Source organism: Uranotaenia lowii, chromosome 2 (assembly GCF_029784155.1).
Source record: "Uranotaenia lowii strain MFRU-FL chromosome 2, ASM2978415v1, whole genome shotgun sequence".
NCBI lineage: Eukaryota > Metazoa > Arthropoda > Insecta > Diptera > Culicidae > Uranotaenia > Uranotaenia lowii.
In genome coordinates this window covers 260339514-260364935 of record NC_073692.1, presented here as the reverse complement: position 1 = coordinate 260364935, position 25422 = coordinate 260339514, and the positions used below count along the sequence as shown (strand labels likewise).

Below are 25422 nucleotides of genomic sequence, written 5' to 3'. Positions count from 1 at the left end.
TGGTAGCCTGAAGGAAGCAAATGCCATTGCTTGTGACCCGAAGTTTACGATCGAATACCGTGTTTACGTTCCCGCTCGTGACGTGGAAATCGACGGAGTGGTAACCGAGGAGGGTTTGACCGTCGATGATCTTGTGGAGTCCGGGGTTGGCCGACTCAAAGACCCTGGTCTTCCCACGGTCAAGGTGCTGGACGCGCGTCAGCTGAAATCAGCATCAGGCGAGGGGGAAAAGAGAACATTTTCCCTGTCGAACTCTTTTCGGGTTACCTTTTCCGGCACTGCACTTCCTGATTACGTTGCGATCGGGAAGGTTCGTCTACCTGTGAGACTTTATGTGCCTTCGGTCATGTTCTGCCAGAATTGCAAGCAGTTGGATCATACGGCCGCCTACTGTTGCAATCAGGCACGCTGCTCTAAGTGCGGGGAGAAGCATGAGGAAGCTTCGTGTGAAATACAAGCAGTAAGCAAGTGTTTGTATTGCACAGGCGAGGAATCTCATGCTCTCTAGGCGTGTCCGAAGTACATATCGCGCCGGGAAAAAATCAAGACTTCTTTGAAAACTCGCTCTAAAAAATCATATAGAGACATGCTGATGAAGTCTTTGCCAATCGTCTCAGAGAACCAGTTTGGCCTTCTAAGTGACTATGAATCCGAAGGGGAGGATCCATGCGAAGGAACTTCAGCTGGGCCATTTGTTAAAAAAAATGTTTCACAGGCTCCAAAAAGGAAACGCACAACTAACACACAATCCAGATTAGCTGCCAGCAAAGTTAATAAAACCAAAAATCCTCAAAGTGGAAATAGTAATTCTACCCCTCCTATTCAGAGACCTCCGGGTTTTAATCCGTCCCCGAAGGACTTCCCTACACTTTCCGGTAAGTCAAAACCCCAGACTTCCCTTCAGAATTCAGGACCATCAGTAGCAAACAGGAATGCAACAATTCCCAGAGAAACTGCATCTGATCCATCGTCGAACAGTTTGCCCAGCTTTTCGGCTGATGGTAAGATGAAATTTTCGGAAATTGTTGCATTCATCCTAGACTTTTTCAGCGTACCAGCAGGTTGGAGGACTATGATTAATATGTTTGTAACTCTTTTAAGAGAAGTCTTGAAAAAGAAAGCTTGCACTATGACCCTCATCGCAGAAGCAATTTCTTTTGATGAATAACTCGTCCACTGAGGTAAGAGAAATTGTTTCTGTATTGCAATGGAACTGCAGAAGTATTTTACCAAAATTAGACTCCTTTAAAGTATTGGTACACAATTTGAATTGTGATGTGTTCGCCTTATGCGAAACTTGGCTCTCTCCAAACACTGATTTATTGGCTTTTCTAGTTGATGCTTTTCGGTGAATTTGAAATCAAATACAAACAATTCTTTTGACGTTTCGGCCTACTACCTTCAGCCATCCTCAGAAAACTATATTTTAAACAAAAAACTTAAATTAATACAAAAAATTCTTCACAATATTTCATCACAATTTCACTGCACTTTTGCACTTACGATTTGTATCGCCGCGTGCTTCCTGAACGGCTGTCTTACTTGATTTAAGTCCGGTTTTGAATCGCTTCTAGCAGCTGGCGTCTATCATTCCCGGTGTCGTCGTGATGTTGTTTGTTGTCGTCGTGTTCGGTGACGTCGTTTTTGAATCCGTCGTTTTAGTTGCGAATTGTGGCGTCTCTCTTAGTTTTTTAATAATAGAGCTATATATTTTAGAAATTTCAATCGAATCTTGCTTGATGTTTACTGTTCTTCCTTTTTTGAGTTTTATGTGTAGTGTTTCAGCTGTTTTTCGTTTTCCTTCTTGGTTTACTCTTTCTAAAATATATGCTTTGTCGAAATTAAACTTATGGTTCTGTTCTATGGCATGTTGTGTCAATCCTGTGGCTCTGGTGTTTTGTTTGAGACTCGTTTTATGATTTTTAATCCTTTTTTCCAGAGTTTGAGATGTTTGTCCACAGTATTCTTTCCCGCATTCACAAGGAATTGAATATACCACATTTGTCTGTTTTAATTTTGGAATTTGGTCTTTCGTTTTTGTGAATAAACAGGTTTTAATTTTGTTGATTGGTCTCGAGGATGCAATTATGCCATGATTTTTCAGTACTCTACTAACTTTTTCACTCAATCCAGGAATGTATGTTAGTGAGACGTATTTTCCTAGATTTTCCGTAGTGCTGTTGCTTAGCGAGTTGTAAATAGCATCTACCCTCTTTTTTAAAATATATTTGATAAATTCATCTGGGTAATTATTTAAATGAAGTATTTTACTGACTTTATTGATGCTCATTTCACGTTTTTCAACGTCGCTAAGTTTCAGTGCCCGGTCAATCAATGCAATCGCTGTGTTCTTTTTGTGTATATATGGACTTTCTGAATAATAATCCAAATATCTTCCGTTTTCTTGTTTGGTGTACCAGTTTTTCTCAATCTTTCCCTGACACCTAGAAAGTTTGAGATCCAAGAAACGCAATGAGTTTTCAGTTTCTTTTTCCAGCGTAAATTTTATGCTTGGGCATTGACCGTTAAATTCGGCTAGCACGCAATCTATGTCGTTTTCATAACCTACTATCAAACAGTCATCGACGTAGCGTTTATACATCACGAGGTTGATACCTTTATCTCGTAGGCATTGGATGGCGGTTTCCTCGAGTTGTTCCATCAAGAGAGACGCTACTACCGGGGATAGAGGAGAGCCCATCGGTGTGCCAAAAGTTTGCTCGAAGATTTTACCATTGTACTGAAAAAACGACGCTCCAAGTATTGTGTGAAGGGCGCGTTTGAATTCAGTCCATGGTATCGGCGTGTAATCGCTAATTTCCCGCCACTTTTGTTCAATTATATCGTACACATTTTGAACTGGTACGTTCGTGTAGAGCGACACGACGTCCAGCGAGTAAATAATGCAACCCTCAGGGACCCGAACATTGGTGATCTCCGACGCGAAGTCGAAGCTACTACGCACGTGGTGTTTCGTTTTGCCGACGACGTTTTGTAGCACGTTGGCAAGAAACTGAGCCATTCGGTACGTAGCTGACCCCACTGTCGACACTACCGGTCGAAGCGGGCGGTCTTCTTTATGAATTTTAGGAAGACCGTAAATCCTCGGTGGAGGGCAGTTGAACAATTTTAATTTGTTTTTTGTGTAAGTGGAGATGTATTTATTTTCGTGCCACGAGTCCAACATAGTGTTGATGCGTTTGAGTATCTTTTCTGTTGGATCTGTGGCTAGGGGAGTGTACGTTGTTGTGTCACTTACCATAGCTGTCATTTTTTCGCTGTACTCGCTTGCTAGCATCACGACGGTTTTATTTCCTTTGTCCGCCTTGGTGATGATTACTTCGTTGTGTTCTCGGAGAAATTTTCGGCTACGCACGATGTCTTTATGGATCCAATCGTTGTTTTTGGCGCGCGGTTGGTTTTGGAAGTCGACGTAGTTGTTGATCATCGTCGCGATGCTGGATCTGATGTCGTCTGCGTCGGGTTTTTGTTTTATTGCGCTCTCAACGTCGGCGATGAAAGCAACGTATGGTATGTTTGTTCTTGGTTGGATGTTGTAATTGGGCCCAAGGAGCAGCGCTCGTTCCAAATAGTCGGGAATTTCCACGGTTGTTGTGTTTTCAATCCACTCAGCTTGGACCGCTGTCTCTAGGATTTTCTTCTTTTTCAAAAAATCCAGTTTTCGGGTTTCTTTCTTTTTGCTTTCATTAAACACGGTGGTTGTTCTTTTCGTGACCATTTATTTTACATTTTGCCAATCCTCAGCATCCAGTAGGCTTTGTAGTTTCTGGGAGAGGAATTTCTTTTTTGGTTTTAGGCGGGCTGTTGTCCTTTTTGTGTCACTGATGGCTAGACTTACCACACGGATTTTTTGTTTGTGTTCCAAGATTTTAAGCTCCTTCTTGGATTTTTCGTTGTCTAGGCACATGTTTATTTTATAGTCCAAACACTTCGGCACTATTTTGCACTTTCTGCAGTTTAGGAGGAATTTTAATCGGTTGTGCATTTTTGCAGTTTTAATTGTTGTTTTTAGGAATTCTCGTGAGTGGTTTTCCACGATTCTTCCGTACTTTCTTGCGATTTCGTTGATTATGAACATGTTTAACGATGTTCTTTTCTTGATCAATGTATTTGATGTTAACGAGCTTTGATCACCGCTAATTCTTATTGGCTTTTCTAGTTGATGCTTTTCGGTGAATTTGAAATCAAATACAAACAATTCTTTTGACGTTTCGGCCTACTACCTTCAGCCATCCTCAGAAAACTATATTTTAAACAAAAAACTTAAATTAATACAAAAAATTCTTCACAATATTTCATCACAATTTCACTGCACTTTTGCACTTACGATTTGTATCGCCGCGTGCTTCCTGAACGGCTGTCTTACTTGATTTAAGTCCGGTTTTGAATCGCTTCTAGCAGCTGGCGTCTATCATTCCCGGTGTCGTCGTGATGTTGTTTGTTGTCGTCGTGTTCGGTGACGTCGTTTTTGAATCCGTCGTTTTAGTTGCGAATTGTGGCGTCTCTCTTAGTTTTTTAATAATAGAGCTATATATTTTAGAAATTTCAATCGAATCTTGCTTGATGTTTACTGTTCTTCCTTTTTTGAGTTTTATGTGTAGTGTTTCAGCTGTTTTTCGTTTTCCTTCTTGGTTTACTCTTTCTAAAATATATGCTTTGTCGAAATTAAACTTATGGTTCTGTTCTATGGCATGTTGTGTCAATCCTGTGGCTCTGGTGTTTTGTTTGAGACTCGTTTTATGATTTTTAATCCTTTTTTCCAGAGTTTGAGATGTTTGTCCACAGTATTCTTTCCCGCATTCACAAGGAATTGAATATACCACATTTGTCTGTTTTAATTTTGGAATTTGGTCTTTCGTTTTTGTGAATAAACAGGTTTTAATTTTGTTGATTGGTCTCGAGGATGCAATTATGCCATGATTTTTCAGTACTCTACTAACTTTTTCACTCAATCCAGGAATGTATGTTAGTGAGACGTATTTTCCTAGATTTTCCGTAGTGCTGTTGCTTAGCGAGTTGTAAATAGCATCTACCCTCTTTTTTAAAATATATTTGATAAATTCATCTGGGTAATTATTTAAATGAAGTATTTTACTGACTTTATTGATGCTCATTTCACGTTTTTCAACGTCGCTAAGTTTCAGTGCCCGGTCAATCAATGCAATCGCTGTGTTCTTTTTGTGTATATATGGACTTTCTGAATAATAATCCAAATATCTTCCGTTTTCTTGTTTGGTGTACCAGTTTTTCTCAATCTTTCCCTGACACCTAGAAAGTTTGAGATCCAAGAAACGCAATGAGTTTTCAGTTTCTTTTTCCAGCGTAAATTTTATGCTTGGGCATTGACCGTTAAATTCGGCTAGCACGCAATCTATGTCGTTTTCATAACCTACTATCAAACAGTCATCGACGTAGCGTTTATACATCACGAGGTTGATACCTTTATCTCGTAGGCATTGGATGGCGGTTTCCTCGAGTTGTTCCATCAAGAGAGACGCTACTACCGGGGATAGAGGAGAGCCCATCGGTGTGCCAAAAGTTTGCTCGAAGATTTTACCATTGTACTGAAAAAACGACGCTCCAAGTATTGTGTGAAGGGCGCGTTTGAATTCAGTCCATGGTATCGGCGTGTAATCGCTAATTTCCCGCCACTTTTGTTCAATTATATCGTACACATTTTGAACTGGTACGTTCGTGTAGAGCGACACGACGTCCAGCGAGTAAATAATGCAACCCTCAGGGACCCGAACATTGGTGATCTCCGACGCGAAGTCGAAGCTACTACGCACGTGGTGTTTCGTTTTGCCGACGACGTTTTGTAGCACGTTGGCAAGAAACTGAGCCATTCGGTACGTAGCTGACCCCACTGTCGACACTACCGGTCGAAGCGGGCGGTCTTCTTTATGAATTTTAGGAAGACCGTAAATCCTCGGTGGAGGGCAGTTGAACAATTTTAATTTGTTTTTTGTGTAAGTGGAGATGTATTTATTTTCGTGCCACGAGTCCAACATAGTGTTGATGCGTTTGAGTATCTTTTCTGTTGGATCTGTGGCTAGCCTCCTAAACTGCAGAAAGTGCAAAATAGTGCCGAAGTGTTTGGACTATAAAATAAACATGTGCCTAGACAACGAAAAATCCAAGAAGGAGCTTAAAATCTTGGAACACAAACAAAAAATCCGTGTGGTAAGTCTAGCCATCAGTGACACAAAAAGGACAACAGCCCGCCTAAAACCAAAAAAGAAATTCCTCTCCCAGAAACTACAAAGCCTACTGGATGCTGAGGATTGGCAAAATGTAAAAGAAATGGTCACGAAAAGAACAACCACCGTGTTTAATGAAAGCAAAAAGAAAGAAACCCGAAAACTGGATTTTTTGAAAAAGAAGAAAATCCTAGAGACAGCGGTCCAAGCTGAGTGGATTGAAAACACAACAACCGTGGAAATTCCCGACTATTTGGAACGAGCGCTGCTCCTTGGGCCCAATTACAACATCCAACCAAGAACAAACATACCATACGTTGCTTTCATCGCCGACGTTGAGAGCGCAATAAAACAAAAACCCGACGCAGACGACATCAGATCCAGCATCGCGACGATGATCAACAACTACGTCGACTTCCAAAACCAACCGCGCGCCAAAAACAACGATTGGATCCATAAAGACATCGTGCGTAGCCGAAAATTTCTCCGAGAACACAACGAAGTAATCATCACCAAGGCGGACAAAGGAAATAAAACCGTCGTGATGCTAGCAAGCGAGTACAGCGAAAAAATGACAGCTATGGTAAGTGACACAACAACGTACACTCCCCTAGCCACAGATCCAACAGAAAAGATACTCAAACGCATCAACACTATGTTGGACTCGTGGCACGAAAATAAATACATCTCCACTTACACAAAAAACAAATTAAAATTGTTCAACTGCCCTCCACCGAGGATTTACGGTCTTCCTAAAATTCATAAAGAAGACCGCCCGCTTCGACCGGTAGTGTCGACAGTGGGGTCAGCTACGTACCGAATGGCTCAGTTTCTTGCCAACGTGCTACAAAACGTCGTCGGCAAAACGAAACACCACGTGCGTAGTAGCTTCGACTTCGCGTCGGAGATCACCAATGTTCGGGTCCCTGAGGGTTGCATTATTTACTCGCTGGACGTCGTGTCGCTCTACACGAACGTACCAGTTCAAAATGTGTACGATATAATTGAACAAAAGTGGCGGGAAATTAGCGATTACACGCCGATACCATGGACTGAATTCAAACGCGCCCTTCACACAATACTTGGAGCGTCGTTTTTTCAGTACAATGGTAAAATCTTCGAGCAAACTTTTGGCACACCGATGGGCTCTCCTCTATCCCCGGTAGTAGCGTCTCTCTTGATGGAACAACTCGAGGAAACCGCCATCCAATGCCTACGAGATAAAGGTATCAACCTCGTGATGTATAAACGCTACGTCGATGACTGTTTGATAGTAGGTTATGAAAACGACATAGATTGCGTGCTAGCCGAATTTAACGGTCAATGCCCAAGCATAAAATTTACGCTGGAAAAAGAAACTGAAAACTCATTGCGTTTCTTGGATCTCAAACTTTCTAGGTGTCAGGGAAAGATTGAGAAAAACTGGTACACCAAACAAGAAAACGGAAGATATTTGGATTATTATTCAGAAAGTCCATATATACACAAAAAGAACACAGCGATTGCATTGATTGACCGGGCACTGAAACTTAGCGACGTTGAAAAACGTGAAATGAGCATCAATAAAGTCAGTAAAATACTTCATTTAAATAATTACCCAGATGAATTTATCAAATATATTTTAAAAAAGAGGGTAGATGCTATTTACAACTCGCTAAGCAACAGCACTACGGAAAATCTAGGAAAATACGTCTCACTAACATACATTCCTGGATTGAGTGAAAAAGTTAGTAGAGTACTGAAAAATCATGGCATAATTGCATCCTCGAGACCAATCAACAAAATTAAAACCTGTTTATTCACAAAAACGAAAGACCAAATTCCAAAATTAAAACAGACAAATGTGGTATATTCAATTCCTTGTGAATGCGGGAAAGAATACTGTGGACAAACATCTCAAACTCTGGAAAAAAGGATTAAAAATCATAAAACGAGTCTCAAACAAAACACCAGAGCCACAGGATTGACACAACATGCCATAGAACAGAACCATAAGTTTAATTTCGACAAAGCATATATTTTAGAAAGAGTAAACCAAGAAGGAAAACGAAAAACAGCTGAAACACTACACATAAAACTCAAAAAAGGAAGAACAGTAAACATCAAGCAAGATTCGATTGAAATTTCTAAAATATATAGCTCTATTATTAAAAAACTAAGAGAGACGCCACAATTCGCAACTAAAACGACGGATTCAAAAACGACGTCACCGAACACGACGACAACAAACAACATCACGACGACACCGGGAATGATAGACGCCAGCTGCTAGAAGCGATTCAAAACCGGACTTAAATCAAGTAAGACAGCCGTTCAGGAAGCACGCGGCGATACAAATCGTAAGTGCAAAAGTGCAGTGAAATTGTGATGAAATATTGTGAAGAATTTTTTGTATTAATTTAAGTTTTTTGTTTAAAATATAGTTTTCTGAGGATGGCTGAAGGTAGTAGGCCGAAACGTCAAAAGAATTGTTTGTATTTGATTTCAAATTCACCGAAAAGCATCAACTAGAAAAGCCAATAAGAATTAGCGGTGATCAAAGCTCGTTAACATCAAACACTGATTTCAACTTCCATAGCCACAATATTATTCGCCTGGATCGAGATGGGCAAAGAGGGGGTGGCGTTCTTTTGGGGATCAAGAAATGCCACTCTATCTATCGTATTCCATTACAACCATCTCCGGGTATTGAAGTCGTCAGTTGCCAAGCTAGAATTAAAGGCCAAGACCTTTGCCTAGCCTCGGTATATATTCCGCCAAATTCAAGCGTGAGCCGGAACCAATTGGCGAATATTATTTCACTTCTCCCAGAACCCCGGTTAGTTCTGGGAGATTTCAATTCCCATGGCGTAGGCTGGGGTAGCTCACGTGATGATGATCGTGCTAACATTATTTATGAGCTGTGCGACGACTTCAACATGACTGTCTTAAACAATGGGGAAGTGACTCGAATTAATGGATCCCAATCACAGCATAGTATTTTAGACCTTTCTTTAGCTTCTTCCTCTCTGAGCTTGGATTGTACGTGGAAGGTAATCCAAGACCCTCAGGGAAGCGATCATCTGCCTATCAATATTTCTATCACCAGTGGTCGTAGTCCACCTGAAGAGATCAATATTCCTTATGACCTCACAAAGAATATAGATTGGAAAAAGTATGCATCAGGTGTCATTGAAGCCATCGACTCAACGGAAGAACTGCCTCCGGAGGCAGAGTACAGTTTTATGTCCGGAACAATTGTGGACTGTGCAATCGGGCCACAGGTCAGACGGAATGACAATTCGACGATACAAAAACGACCTCCCACTCCATGGTGGGATGGAGACTGCTCACGTGCGCGAGGAGAAAAGTGCAAGGCGTTTGTTGAGTTTCGCAGAACTGGATTGCCAGAGAAGTTCCAACGTTACTTGTCCTTGGAACGCAAGTTTAAGAACTTGATCAGGGGCAAGAAACGTGGGTACTGGAGGCGATTCGTGGATGGGTTATCTCGAGAAACGTCTCTGCACACGCTTTGGAAAACAGCTCGAAACATGCGAAATTACACACCTTCGAACGAAAGTGAAGAAAGCTCGAGTCGTTGGCTGACACAGTTCGCGAAAAAGGTCTGTCCGGACGCAGTACCAGCTCAGAAAAACTATCGGGATACAGAGAATAGTTCCGAAACGGAGGATCAATTCTTGATGGTCGAACTTTCACTTGCGCTCTGGTCATGTAACAATTCTGCTCCCGGACTGGACAGAATCAAATTCAACTTGTTGAAGAATCTACCAGATACCGCTAAAAAACGCTTGTTGAATTTATTCAATAAGTGTTTAGAGATGAACATTGTGCCGCATGAATGGAGACAGGTGAAAGTTATCGCCATCCAAAAACCGGGAAAACCAGTTTCTGATTACAATTCGTATAGGCCGATCGCAATGCTCTCGTGTCTCCGGAAACTGCTCGAAAAAATGATTCTCTTTCGGCTGGATAAATGGGTTGAATCAAACAATCTCTTGTCAAGTACACAATATGGATTTCGTAGAGGCAAGGGTACGAACGACTGTCTAGCATTACTTTCATCAGACATTCAATTGGCGTTTGCCCAAAAAGAGCAGATGGGGGCAGTATTTCTGGACATCAAAGGGGCATTCGATTCGGTGTCCATTAGACTGCCCCAAATGACCCGACTTTTGAAAAAGTTATACGCTGCAGGCTAAAATTGATCCTGGGCCTAGTACAAGATCTCATGCCAAATTTGGGCCAGATCGGACCACGGGAAGGGGTCGCTCAACGAGCCTGAAGTTTGTATGGGATTTTGAGACATTTTGTTCGGGAGAAACATGAAAATCCAGTTTTTCATCAATAACTTTAGTTCCCGTCGGCCGATTTCTTTCAAAAACGGGTTTTCTTAAAGCCTAAATTATGACAAATATTTCATCCGAAGACTGCATATCGATAAGAGTTAAGATAAAAAAGTTATAAGGCTTCAAAAATGGGCTAGCTTTTTTAAGGATGGTATTCATCACTGTTAATGAGTCGGGGCGGTCGAACATATTGACGCCTCATTAACAGTGATGAATACCACCGTAAAAAAAGTTACCCCATTTTTGAAGCTTTATAACTTTTTTATCTTAACTCTTATCGATATGCAGTCTTCGGATGAAATATTTGTCATAATTCAGGCTTTGAGAAAACCCGTTTTTGAAAGAAATCGGCCGACGGGAACCAAAGTTATTGATGAAAAACTGGATTTTCATGTTTCTCCCGAACAAAATGTCTTAAAATTCCATACAAACTTCATGCTCGTTGAGCGACCCCTTCCCGTGGTCCGATTTGGCCTAAATTTGGCATGAGATCTTGTACTAGGCCTAACATCAATTTTAGCCTGCAGCGCACAAAATTTCACAGGTTTTTAATTTCCCATACAAATTTGAGGCAGTCTAGTGTCCATAGAAGTGCTATCTAGTCAACTTAACTCTTGCGGACTTTCACCAATTTTGAATAATTTTCTTTATAACCTGTTGTCTGAAAAAATCATGCATTTTAGTCATGGAGAAACCAAAGTTGAACGAATTAGTTACATGGGTCTACCCCAAGGCTCATGTTTAAGCCCCCTGCTATACAACTTTTATGTCCGAGAGATCGATGCTTGTATGGCACAAAATTGCACGCTAAGACAGCTTGCGGATGACTGTGTTGTTCATATCACAGGTAAAAAAGGCACTCAAATTAAACCTCCGTTACAAGAAACTCTAAATAATTTATCACATTGGGCCAGGAATCTAGGCATCGAGTTTTCGCCTAGTAAAACCGAGTTAGTAGTTTTTTCAAGGAAGCATTCCCCTCCTCAAATAGAGCTCCTTCTGATGGGTAGAACTCTAACTCAATCTCTTAGTTTTAAATATTTGGGTGTCTGGTTCGACTCTAAATGCCTCTGGGGAAAACATATTAGGTACTTGACACAAAAATGCCAAAAGAGAATCAATTTTCTTCGAACGATTACTGGAACCTGGTGGGGTGCTCATCCACAGGACCTCATCAGGTTATAAAGCTTAGTTCTTTTAGAAATGGGACAGTTACGAATGCCTGTATCTCAAAAACCATTCGTTTGAACCAAATACTTTCTATGAAGAAAAAGAAGGTAATGTTATAATCCTTCATGAAAAAATTTGAAAAAAAATATTTACCGTTTTTTGTTAAAGAAATTTCTACTTTATTCTTGGAATCTCCCATTGGCCGGCGCACACTTTTTTCAGTCATGATATTGATCAGTTTCTCCAACTTATACTTCGTAAAATCTATATTTCAGGTGGCTTCACTCTCCTTCTTCAATTTCTGATACTTTTTGGTCCAATACTTCTCTGGAAACTGGAAACTGGAAGCATTTAAGTGGATACAGTTGTTTCGAAATGAACAAATTTGATTATTTTTGACCACATTTTTGAACGTTTTTTTTTTCGGTACCGGTTTTACAGCTTAAGAGCTTTGGAACTATCAAAAAATTGTTGTTTGAGGTTGGATTTCTATGAGTCATCACTAGGCAACACTTTCAGCTTATCGGAGAAAATTGTTTTGGACATTTCAGCGATCTACCCTTAGTTTTTCGTTTATTGAAAATTAAAAATGCTGGTATGAGACTTGACTTCCTTGATGATCCTTAACCGTTGTTGCCGATCATGTGCTTCACTCCAATGCTTGATTTGAACTTTGTGGACATTATTGACAGTGTTTGCATACTTATCCACCACAAAAACTCAGTAATTCTTTGAATAATCAACGGTTTTGTCAGCTATCAATTTGATAATGACGAACTTTAAAGGAAACTGTGCAAAATTATTTTTTTCTTTTTCTCTTACATCGTACATATCTCAAAAACGCGTAAATTTTAAATTTTGAAAAAAATAGGTCGAATAGTACTTTTTACAGGCAACAAAATGCTGTCAAAATTTTTAATATCCAATAACTAGTTAACGAGTTATTAGCAAATTAAAGTGTCCCATTTCTAAAAGAACTAAGCTTTACCAAACAACGATACTGTCGGTCATAGAATACGGAAGCTTTTGCTTTGGGTCCGCCGCGCAAACCCACTTGATTAAACTAGAACGAATACAGTATCGTTGTTTGCGTATTGCCATGGGTTGTATGCAGTCGACACATACGATGTGTCTCGAAGTACTGGCGGGAGTAATGCCGTTGGAAAATCGGTTCCTCGATTTATCGCTACGTTTCCTAATTCGAAGTGTTACTATGAATCCTTTGGTGATAGGAAATTTGGAAAGGCTTATGAATATTAATTCGCAAGTAAAATATGTAAACAATTATAAAACTTTTAGTCAGTTAGAAATAAATCCTTCTTTGTTAAATTCGGACACGAGTCACTTTTACCCGATCAGTAGTTCCTTAATAAAATTCGATCTGTCCATGACCGTTGACATCCGTGGAATTCCAGATCACGTCCGACCCAACGTCATTCCTTCAATCTTTGCATCAAAAGTACGTGAAATTGACCCTACAAAAATGTTCTTTACTGATGGTTCTAGAATCGACGGCGCGACTGGTTTCGCAGTGTATAATGAGCGCTTTGAAGCTTCTTTCAAGCTTCAAGAGCCATGCTCCGTTTACGTTGCCGAACTAGCCGCAATTTATTGTACCTTGGAACACATTCGCACTCTGCCCGTAGACCACTATTTCATCTATTCGGATAGTCTCAGCTCCGTTGAGGCGATTCGATCGATGAAACTGATGAAGCGCTCTTCCCATTTTTTGCTGGAAATTTCAGGGATATTGGGCGCTTTGATCGAAAATTCGTACAGGATTACCTTAGCTTGGATCCGGTCTCATTGTCTTATTCAAGGCAATGAGAGTGCGGACTCATTGGCTAAGGTGGGCGCGTTACAAGGTGAAATCTTTGAGAGGATAATAACTTACAATGAATATTTTTCAATACCTCGCACTTTAGCGATTAACGCTTGGCAGTCTAGCTGGGACAATGGCACAAAGGGACGTTGGCTCCATACGATTATCCCTAAGGTTCCGACGAAGGCATGGTTTAAGCATTTTAACATGAGTCGCGATTTCATTCGCGTGGTTTCTCGGCTCATGTCAAATCACTGCCGGCTTGACGCGCATTTGTTTCGTATACAACTAGTTACAAGCAATGTTTGTGTTTGTGGGGATGGCTACCACGACATTGATCATGTTGTGTGGACGTGTGAACGGTTTGATCGATCGAGGGCTTGGCTACTGGATACCCTTAGGGCCCGAAGTAAACTACCTGGTGTTCCAATTCGAGACATCTTGGCAAACTTAGATCTTGAATATTTGTACCCTACACAGCAAAAATTATTTTCTGTAAAATTACAGTAAATATCCTGTAACAAAAAGGAGCAGGACTTTTACAGTAATTTTACAGGCTGGGAAAAAATTACATGACCTTTATTTTTCAGTGAAAAATTATTTTACAGGCTGTCTGAAAATTACAGGACTGTAAAACTTCAATTCACTGAATTGTTCAGGCTCAGTTTTCTTACTTTAAAAATATGAAATTTATATTTTTTTCGGTAGAAATAAAAGCTACAAAATATTATTAAATGACTTTATTTATCAACATGTAACCACTGATATAACTTTGGCCTAAACGTTCATAGAATTAAATTTTTTTTCACGTTCCTCGAAAAGCCAGGAAACTCTTGCTACGACCATGATGTGGCTTAAAATGAGGGGTCATTCAAAACATTACAAGAATATAACTGTCCGGTAACGGGATATCGATGTTCAACGACCAACGGGGAGCATTGCTCATTTTAAATCATCGAGACGAAATCCAGATGATTGAAATACGACAGGGCCAGAATGTCCGTTTCGTACTCGATGAGTTTCCGGTTCCACGGGTTTACCCCACCCAGCTATAGCACCAATCGAAGCACACCGTGAGCTGCTGGATTCTGCGGCCCAAAATTCAGTTTTCGATTTCGAACGGTCAGCTTGACAGGGGCAATCTTGCTGTTCCTTGAACAGATTTACACATGAATGTTACCTAGTGAAAACAGGAAAAATTCAAATTTTATTTTTTTGTTAATTATTTAAGAGGTCATTATTTTCCTTTTTTTCTCAGGGATTTGAGGTCATTATTTTAGGCGATCTTCAGATCAATTGTTATTTGCTAACAGACATCAAAAACATAAAAAAGTACTAAGGCGGCGAAACTTATGTTTAATTGCAATGCTGTTCTTCATACTCAACTTCTAAGCGAGACTATTCAATATTAATGAAGCGAATGAGGAGGTGTCATATAACTGACCGACATGAATTCATTCCAAACTACTAATCAGATTTGTTAATCAACCTTTTTTTTAACTTCTACCTCAATAGTTCAATATTCAAACCGACCAAACATAAGAAAAATGCCATCAATTTACCTTTTCAGGCATTGATCTATATTAACAAATCTATCTATTTAAGCAGTAACCAAGTGCATGGTGATTAATTGAGCTCTTGGGATCAGAGTGGTGCAAGTGCCTGAATGATAGTTCCGAAAAAAAGGCGCTACAAAGTTGTGAAGGTGCTCAATTTGCATATATTTGTCTAATTCGAGAAAATTCAATTCAATCAAAGAAGTGTTCAAAAATTAAAAAAAAACGAGTTATGCACCAGATGCACAGTGAAACATGAAGAATCAACTCAACATTTATAATTTTGGAACTTGGATCGCTTGCACACCTCTGATCCTGAGGGCCCCAATTAAAAAAAAAAAAGGAGTATTTAATTTACTCACTTAGAAAAAAGGATTAGAATTTAAATGCTCAATGCAACCTGAACTCTCCAAAAGATTTCAATTGAGGCCCTCAGGAACAGAAAGGTGCAAGTTCCAAGATCATAAATTTTGAGTTAAGTATTCTAAACAATTTTTCATGCCTCAATGTACATCTGGTGCAAAACTCAGATTTTTTTATAATTTTTTCAAACACTTTTTGGATTGAAATAAAACTGCTCGAATTCGTGAAATATATGAAAAATCGAGCATCTTCAAAACTTTGAAGAGCGTTTTCTCGAAACTATCATTTAGGCGCCCCTCTGATCCCAAGCGCCTCAATAACTTTCAAAATTCTGATTTCAAGAATTTTAAGGTTAAGTAGCTGATCAAGTTTTCTGCCATAAAACCTACTTCAGAGATAATATTTACAACTTATTAAATTTTGAATTCTTATCTTAAATCAGAAAAAGAGGGAGATAAGTACCCAAATGAAAGTTTGGAGAAAACACGCTCGATGTTTCATTTTTTTTTAATTTGAGCAGTTTTATTTCAATAAAAAAAAATCTGAGTTTTGCACCAGATAGTAATTAAGATAAAAATCGGTTGGTAAACTAAATCAATGCATGGTCTTGACACTTGTCTCCCTCTGATTCTGAGGACCTCAATCATAAATGTTGAAACTAATAGTGTAGAAAATATATTGAAAAATTTCGCATATGATTTTGAATATTAATTTTTATAAATTAATTTCGCCTTAAAAATTATATTACCTTTATGAGATTCAGTTTCTCCTTGCAATCCATGAAACGTTCAAATTATTCATCAGACGGTTTCTACCATTTCTGTTCATCTCAACCGGTTTCGGTTTACCTTAGAAATTGTCGGTTCAGGGATCGTCGTTTCACTAACGTACTTTTCTAGCTCCAATCCACTTTGTTTCCTATAAATAATATGAATATGAAATATTAGTAAAACGATGCTTATCTATTTGTTTTGGCATAATGAAAAAAATACAATAATAGGAATGTACATGCTGACCGTTTTTAAAGAAATTTTAAATATTAGAATATTAGCGTTTTAATTTTATGTCTTAAGGATAAAAAAATCAATTTAATAGAGACGAAAAGAATTCACTCAAATCCAACTAATAATGAGAATGGTTACATAGCTTAAAAAGTCGTATGTCTCTACGTTAAAGGATGGACGGAAGTGGAGGTGGGAACTATGCGACACCTTTTCGAAGTTGTGACATGCTAATATTCAGTCCGAACAACTAGGACACCAAGTCACCAGACACGTCCAGTGTTCCACTGATGCCAGCACCAATACCACAACCGCTGAATTCAGTTGCTTTGCTGTCTTCTCGGCAGCGGCAGCACCTGATCCTCTCGAGAGCATACTATTGGCCACCTCATCCTTAACAATGACTAACAAGTTGTCGTAGTTCCGAATGATATAGTCGGAACTGCCCGTGTTCTTCTTCCTGCTTGTGGAAGGATTCTTAGGTTAACAATTTTGTCTCCGGGAGTCAATAATCGACGCTGAGTAGAGTAAAGGAAGACAATTTAAACTAATAAAACAAAGTAAGCAAACCTTTAGTTCAGCCACCGCTTGAATAGATGGAATTATTCTTGCTGCTGGAGATGGTGATTGTTTTAGTTGATCCGGGTGCTGAAAAGGAAACTTACATCAAATTTTGGGCGAATGTTTACCTTCTTCTTCGTTCCTATACCTTTCCTTTCACTTCCTGGGCCAACGTCGTGGATCCCGCGGAAGGTTTCCGCTGGAGATTACCGATGTTATTCACCCGATACATTGAAAACACTTCCGAACAGCTAGTAAAAACAAAGACAAAAATACCTGCGCGTTTTTGTTTACTTTTGACGTTTTCTTTTGGTGCGTAACTGAGATGCCATGTGGGCTGGAATTTTCAAATGTACAATTGAAAATTATTCGACATTGTAATTCAAAAACACGTAATTTTTTTTCGACTTGTAGAATTACGGCAAATGTCATGCTCCTTTTTGTTACAGGACATTTGCAGTAATTTTAAATGAGTGTTTATTTATTTCTAAGCGATACAATTTAAAATTACGTGTTTTTCAAATTACAGGTTGTATTATTTTAAAGGCAACCTTTTTCAAGTACACGTAAAAGTCAAAAATTTTTTCTGTGTATATACAAATATCTTAAAATGTCTGAACTGGTCGTTTAGTCCTCTTCCCCTCTGTCTGTACTCTATCTAATGCTCTTTTCGTCTATTTATTAGAACAAACTTTCATCCGACGGGTCCTACAACACCACAAAGAAGGCTGGCCAGGAAGTCGAAAACCCTGAGGTAGCTATCGAAACCACAGCTACAGGAAGCCACCACCGGACCCTAACGGAAACTGTTCTTGGAAGTGACCCCAGTTAATCCCCTTTCCTTTCCTATACATAGTTGAATTAACAGTTGAGTAGCCGCGACGATTACGGCCCCCCTCTTACTAACCCAAAGTTAGGAAAAATACTCCCGGCACATAAAAACTTTATAAGTAAAATGCCTAATAAAACCTTTTGTAAATATAAAATAAATAAATGGTTTGATGCACTTAAATTAGGGTTGCCATCCGTCCCGCAAAAGAGGGACATGTCCCGCTTTTTTGGAAAATGTTCCGCCGTCCCGCTTTTCACACGAAATGTCCCGCTTTTTTTCAACTAAGTATTCAAATAAAAAACAAGTTTGTCTACGTTTACTTTTTTTGATCAAAAATGAACAAAAATAAAATGCTTGATTTTTCTTTGCTCCCTTATTTCTTTGGGAGTGATTTTTTAAATTTTTCAATAAAATTCCTATTAATGTCAGATTTCAATCTATCAAACAAGACATTGCATTTGAAGTAGTAAGCAGAACTGGTTTTTAATTAAAAATAAGTCATTTGTTATGCATTTTTTCTTTGTCAAGCTCCATTTGAGTATGTGACAGTGTCATATTGTGACACTGTGGCCAGCCATATGACTCATACTATTTTTCTATTTTTGAAATTGGTGGAAATCAGATGTAAATCAATTTTAGAAGCATTTTCTTTATTCAAAATAACGTTTTTACAGTTCAGTGTTGAAAAACAAACTTTTGGACACTGAAAACAGTATAAAAAAGTGCTACAATTCAGCACTGTATTCACTGTCGAAAAATACACATCACGACCTTCTTATCATAAATTTTTAGGTGTTTGCACGGTCGACCACATGTTGTTATTTGTTGAGATGCGCTTCTTGTTGGTTAATAAATGAATTTTCAAGGGAATTTTTCGAATTTACATAAAATTGTGTATGCAACTCGTTGCAACACTCAATTTTTTGGCAATCGACGTCGCATCCGCATTATCCGACTTCGCAATACCACTTTTCAACTTGTTGCATAAAAAACTATTTGTTGAATGGCGGAACTTATAACTTTTCAGTAGCAAGAAAAATGTTAAGAAAATGATCTCATTTTAGGTAATGCTAGTGGTATATTACTAAATAATGACACACTGATTTTGCACTAAAATGGATTCTGAAGAATGGTTCATTGGGTTTTTATAATTTCAAAACCCTCTCAATCTTGAAACAAAGTGTATGTGACTTTAAAAGAAAAATGCTTAAAAACATAATGAAACTCTTTTCACAAACCAGAAATTTCAAGCATAGGAACATTAAAAATAATCAGTGAATACCTACATTGAATATATGAATTGTACATTATACATTAATTGATTATGTATAAAAACAAAATTGATTTATTTGTTTAAAATGTGAACTGAATTGCCCATTCAATCGCAAGTATAGTAAGAATCAAGATAATATCTTGACATTATTAAAAACAGATAAAAGCTTGTAATGCTGATAACTTTTTCATGATTAATTTAATATTTGTTTCAACTAATGCTGATTCATCCTCTTTGTGTTATTCGCACTTTATTATCAACAGAAAGTCATTAGAAAGCTTCAACTTTGTTCGAAGTTTAAGCCTGGATTTTAAAGCAGCCACACATTTTTTTACCGTGTGCAACCTTCCGTTCAAATATCTTTCGGTTCAATCTGTTTAGTATTCTTATTTGCCCCATAAGGATGCCCCCTTCATAGAGATTTGTGCAAAAAAAAGAAACTAGTAATTGCTTTGGAAACTTTAACTTAGCTCGAACTTAAGAATAATAAAATTTGAAAGTTTTTGCTTTACCAGGTATCGAAAAGTACGATGAAGCAATTACTTAACACCTATAACGACTTTTGATTTTGCGTTCAGAACCCCAGCAAATTCGTTCTTTAATTCGCCTTATCCGTGGCTATTCGGATTTAAACTATTTTTAAGTCTATTTGCAATTCGAGCCCCGTAGCATAATCGTCCACGCCCGGCTAAAGCACTCTCTATGTTGTTAAGGTGCTCAAAATATGAAATAGCGCAAATAAATAAATTCAGATTGCATGTCCTTGAAGTTGCTTATTATTGCATGCAAATCCACATAATCTTATAAACTATGATTTTACCTAAGTGCTACTTACGAACTAAACAAACATTCAAATCTGTAGTGATACACAGTTAATTGATTGCCAGTAGCGGTTCTCCGCTGCTGGGGCACTTTTCGAGTTCGCTTGGATGCGATTTTAATTCCTGCTGGCTGTTCTGAATACTCGCAACTAGCGCGCTAGTAGCATTCTGCATGCATCGGCATGCTGCTGATTCGATCGTGCTGGTACAAATTCTTCCGCTCTCCCGATTTTCCTTCACCCAATGCTGGGTGGTGAGTTCCGAGTCACTCACTTCCTCGACGCGCTAGCTCGATGTTTCACTTTTGCACAAGCTTTCCGATGACTGCTCGTTGATTGCAGCTACTGCACTTTTCGCTCTTGTGCGAATTCCTTTCGATGACAACGACGACAACAACAACAACAAGTTTGCATGCACTTGTTGTTTGGTTTGCACAAATTTTAGAGGGCGATCCCCGACTTCAGCAACTTCTTCAGCTTTGTCGTTTCTTCATGCAACGACGACTCGGCTTCTCCTACGTTCCGCATGCACTCGATCTCCGTCACCTCGGAGATTTCAACGTTGTTGAGACTCGATGACTTCGAAGATCGAAGAAGATCGAACTCCCGAAAACGGCCCTATAGTGTGGAATGTAGTGTGTTAGGCAAATGATTTTAGTTTTAATAAGTTCCGCTTACTTCTCGAGGAAAGCCGTTGACATGCAGGGAGTTGGGTTCGATAAAGTGGCTACAGAGCCCTTCTCTCCTATCCTCTTCTGCTGTCGTCTAATCTGTAGAAGACATGTGATGCAATAGGGGAATATTTTGCAAATAATTTGCCTTACATTTATCTCAAGTCGGACGCGATCAGTGCTTTGCTCGATATTCGAGAAAGTGGCTACGGGGCCCTTCTCTCCTGCCCTCCTCTACTGTCGTCCTAATCTGCAGAAAAATGTGTAATGCAATTGGTGGAATATTTTGCATGTGTTTTGCCTTACGTTAATTTCACGCCGAACACGATCAATACTCCGCTTGCTGATCGGTAGTCGATCGGTGCTTTTGGTTGTAATTTAGGTTTGGGAAGATTTAGATAAAAATCGAAATGTGTTCGGTAAAGGGCTCTTACCGTATCGAGTAGGTCGGTGGCATGCGGCATGCACCACGAAGAAGACCTTTTTCGATATTCTCTAGATTTTATAGCCACATTCGTGTATTATTTCACACGATCACATGCACTACGATCACACAACCGTTTTTTAAGCCGAACAACGAAATTCAGTCCACAGTCCGCGAAACAATTTAGCCGTGAGTTAGCGCATCGAAAAACTCCGGCCTTTGTAGACTGTTTACACTACCGATTTACTCTACCGGAAACTCTTGTCCGAGAGCTGATGGACATCGCTTTTAGACAAAGGTTTTCAGAAAATTATCTTTCTGGCTCTTGTTTTCAAGCAAATTAGATGTCTTTTGCTTTTAGTGGTTTGCCATAAAAACTGTTACCTTAGGCTAAATTATAACACATCTGCTCCAGAATACAAAAAAAATCATGACAATCGTAATATTTGACTCAGGAAACTGCTCTTATATAGCTAAAGCAATTACCATTGCTTTATTTATAGCACCTAATAACAATATGCCCTCAAAAACCAAGGAGTGTAAATGAAAAAATTATCGATTTTGAGCTTATAATGCCAATCAATTCTTCATTTTTAAAACTATTTTTTTCTGGTTTTTAGAATTTTATTTACATAATTAAGCGTTAAAATTGTTTCGAACGTAAAATTAGGTAAATAAAATTCTAAATCCTGAAAAAAAAAAAAAAAAAAACACAAATTTAAAAAAACTGTTTGGAAAATGGTCAAACTCAACAACTTAAAGTTCGTTTTCTCGTAATTAGCTGTTGTGCACTTATACCCCTTTGGCTTGAAGGGCCTTATATTATTTATTCGTCAATTGAAAGTGATTAACAATTACTAAAATGAAACATGCGTGAATTTAGTGTCGCGGATGAGGTTCCGTTGAACGCTATTGGCTAAAATTTTGTAGATGATAACTTATCTCTATTTTCTCAATTGGGAAATCATCATCATGGAAAGAATGACACGTTGAATCATGGAAAAATGACACGTTGTATAATAAAAGCGCATGATTTGATAAGTATCTTTGTTGAAGACAAAGTTTGTCTAAATCTGCGTTATTAATTTTGTCTCGCTAAATTCCCGTTCTGGACAACTGTGCATGGTGATTGAGCTGAGCCTTTCGAAGACATATAAATTGTACAACTATTGGAAAAAACAGTATAAGGCACAACTTTTAAGCAGCATAAAAACAAAAATCTTGTGATTAGCAGTGCAACGATTTGTATATCAAGGTAGTCAGATTGAACCATTTTGCTCATGAATGTTAGGGCGATCAAATTACTATATTTCATCATTTGAACACAGTTAATTTTTATGGTGTAATTACATAATCGTTTCAAATCATTCTACTGCAGAATGTTCTTAATCCTATTATGAGCCGGTAAAACTTTAAAACAGTGTAGTAGTGGATGCGAAGTGAATGGTTCAATATGGTTACATAATCAATTATTTTCTCCATTAAAAGGTTATCACAGCTCGGAGTTATCTTTTGATGGCTAGAAGAGATTTCTCACGCACGTCACCACTAAGACTACTGAAGCTTACGGAGTATTCTTGGTTGCTTTCGTCACAATACCACTGTCTTCTTCAAAGTTCGACAAAAGAACGAAGAGACTGTCCCTAAACAACAGTAAATCTATTAATTCCATGGATAAGCGTTGAGTGCTCGTTTTGCTGTGGTCTCTACTGCTAATCTCCCCCAAAGGTATCAGTGAAGACCGGCGGAAATCCTGAAAGTGTTGTCCAATTACACCCATAACTGTTTTCCCCCCATTGACAACGAGAATGAATTGGCTTTCGTCGTTTCACTCCCTGAACTTAGGTTGAATGGCAGAAAGGTTGTTGTGATGATGCTTCAATATTGGATCCGATGAAAATATTTTCAGCAATGTTTTTTTTTTCGATATATGTACAAAGATGTTATTTCGTGGTCTATTTTTAAATGATGCACAATGGTTTAAACTCTTAAATAATTACCTAATGACTCACGTAGGAGAAATCAGCGGAACAACTCCAAATTTCAACTTGATGTGAAAGCCTGGGGCAAGAAAACTCAATTTGTTGTGTTTTAGCACAAGTTTCTCAATTCTCGAGAAAGCTTTGATCGTTTGGGAGGTGTTTTGCCCTTTCGAATCCAACATCTCGGTATACCTACTTTTTATTTTGTTCTGGCACCGCAGGCTAAATGTTCGTCCGACTGGCCATCAGCAGAAAATGGGGGAGGAACCAGTCAGGCAGCGATTGCTACTTTTCCTCGTTCGGAAATGCTCACGCCTCCTCCCATCCTCAGTAGAGAAAAAGCGAAAGTGATCCAGGGTGGTAATTTGAGCGAAACTTGATCAGAAAATTAATTTCGAAACCATTTTAGCGACCGTACTTGGGATAAATTGTACATATTCTGCCGGCGGTGGGGGAATGTGATTAGATGGGAGAATCTGTGATTGGAGGTTGAGTGGGGAGCAAAATGCGTCACAACAATCGTTTTGTGATTTGATTTGAGCGAAAACAATATCCTTCGATTGCTGCCACTCGCTTGGGAGAGAGGCATTTTTTTGACGATGGTCTCCTGTCAGTTGTTTTTGTGAAAAGGACCCCTAATTAGAGTCGATTGTCTCCGAGGTTTTTATCAAGCGACTTCAGTTCAGTTCATTTTAAAATCAAGATACGTCGTCCTCGAGAGGGGAAGGTTTGCGATAAAAATATTTATAAAAAAATGATGACGTAGACGCTTTGGGCACTGATCGTTTGAATGACATGAATAAAATTTGATTCGACGGGGTCAATTTTGATAACAATACAGAAATATCGCATATTACTTAAGGCTATGATCATTTAGTATCCGGGCAGTTACAAACGATTGTATTTTAAAAACTATTCATTTGATCGAAAAACTTTCTATGGAGGAAATGAAGGTGTTAATATGACATTTAATATAAAAATATAAAAAAATATATTTATCAATGATTTCAAGAAATAATCAGACTTTTCCATAAAATCTCTTTTTTATCTTTGCACACATGTGTCAGTCATGTGTTGATCTATTATTTTTACCACAGAAGTAAAACCTTTGCAAAATCATGATATTTTACACAATATCACCTGGAAAAAGTAATTGGAATCTGGTTGGAACTTTTTCATTAATAGGCATCTCGAAAAATTTGATCTCTTAAATCAGGTTTTAACATAAATTTCTTCGTCCATCAGAACACATCTGTCACATTGCGTAAATACCGGTTGTACATGTTGCAATCTAAGGAACTGTTCACTATTAGTTATTTACTAGGTGTCTACTAGTCGTAAAACACTTTTTGACTGACGGAAATGGATTAATTGCATTATTTAAGGAGTCTGCATTCAGTTATCCCCAATAACCATAGACTTTTTACCATATTTAAAATCAAGATGTGGATTCTAGATTTCCTTATACTTCTTAACCATTCGGTCTAAAAAAGAATCAGAAAAAAATCAACAGTCTATGAGTTTTGAAGTCGAAAATGAAGAGTTTTCGAGGCGCAAAATGCACAAAAGGCGCAAATTTGTGCAAAATTATTTTTATCACCTCTGGATATTGGAATGGGAATGCAAAAATAATCAAGTTGAAACGCCGTAACATGCCCTGGTAGTAAGCTTGATAAAAGATCTTATGAATTGCTACGAAGTTATAAAATGTAATTTAAATTAGTTTGCTTATTACAAATTGAAATAATCTAAATGATAGCAAAAAAGGGGAATTAAACGAAGGCGATGATAATAAAATAGCCTACTCAGTAAAAGACAGCAATCGCTAATTAAAACCGTGATTTACAAGTAAGCAAGCTCTAACTTTAAGTGCTAATCGCTCACCGCTAGCTGAAAATCAATCAAAAACTATCAGAATAAATAGACGATATAGCATTCCACTTTTTTTTGTACATTTTCGGGCCCATTTTTTTTTTTGAAAAACCCGGCAAACAGGGTATCTAATTTCAAAATTTCCAATCAAAAACCGGGTAAAATCTGGGCAAATCTGAGCCTATTTCAGGCATTTTACGAAAAAAAAGGCAAGAAAAACATTAAATTTCAATTTTTCATCGAAGCACATCAACAGCAAATCAAATTAATAACTTCATGAAATTTTTGATGAATTGCTCTGGGAAATTCGTTTTTGGGTCCAAAAATTAAAAGTGAACATCACTCAATTCGAGTTTGTTTACTTAATTTTTCTAATAATGTAAATAGATCCGGGATATATTCGGGAAATTTTTCAAAAATAAAAAATCGAGGATCCGAGCCATGCCGGACTTGTCTCGTATTTTTCGTTGAATATCCGGGCAAGCCCAGTTAAACCGGACTATGTGGA

The 25422-nt window shown here is 38.4% G+C and overlaps 4 protein-coding genes across 4 annotated transcripts in view; 1 reads left to right on the top strand and 3 right to left on the bottom strand.

Moving 5' to 3' along the window:
• The window catches only part of LOC129742557 (uncharacterized), a 40803-nt gene extending 37064 nt beyond the window's left edge, over positions 1-3739 (bottom strand). Inside the window, exon 1 of the mRNA XM_055734468.1 lies at positions 2418-3739. Coding sequence (XP_055590443.1) covers positions 2418-3739 — 1322 coding nt within the window. The remainder of the gene's footprint in view (positions 1-2417) is intronic.
• Positions 1-25422, bottom strand: part of LOC129749181 (TWiK family of potassium channels protein 7) — a 613556-nt gene that overhangs the window by 387690 nt on the left and 200444 nt on the right. The window lies entirely within an intron of this gene.
• Positions 4416-5867, bottom strand: LOC129742556 (uncharacterized). The gene is made up of 2 exons (XM_055734466.1): positions 5263-5867; positions 4416-4548 (listed from the first exon to the last, which is right to left on the bottom strand). The coding sequence occupies exons 1-2, from the start codon at positions 5865-5867 to the stop codon at positions 4416-4418; spliced, it is 738 nt and encodes a 245-aa protein (XP_055590441.1).
• LOC129742555 (uncharacterized) lies at positions 6136-8493 on the top strand. The gene is made up of 3 exons (XM_055734465.1): positions 6136-6204; positions 6277-7646; positions 8361-8493. The coding sequence occupies exons 1-3, from the start codon at positions 6136-6138 to the stop codon at positions 8491-8493; spliced, it is 1572 nt and encodes a 523-aa protein (XP_055590440.1).

What these genes read in the sequence shown, in the direction of transcription:
- LOC129742556 (XM_055734466.1), bottom strand. Translation starts at nt 5,867, where the DNA reads ATGGCTCAGTTTCTTGCCAACGTGCTACAAAACGTCGTCGGCAAAACG. An exon ending in GGAAAGATTGAGAAAAACTG is followed by an intron (nt 4,549 to 5,262) that starts GTACACCAAACA and finishes TAAAATATATAG; the next exon opens with CTCTATTATTAAAAAACTAA.
- LOC129742555 (XM_055734465.1), top strand. Translation starts at nt 6,136, where the DNA reads ATGTGCCTAGACAACGAAAAATCCAAGAAGGAGCTTAAAATCTTGGAA. An exon ending in ACAAACAAAAAATCCGTGTG is followed by an intron (nt 6,205 to 6,276) that starts GTAAGTCTAGCC and finishes TTCCTCTCCCAG; the next exon opens with AAACTACAAAGCCTACTGGA. An exon ending in GGAAAGATTGAGAAAAACTG is followed by an intron (nt 7,647 to 8,360) that starts GTACACCAAACA and finishes TAAAATATATAG; the next exon opens with CTCTATTATTAAAAAACTAA.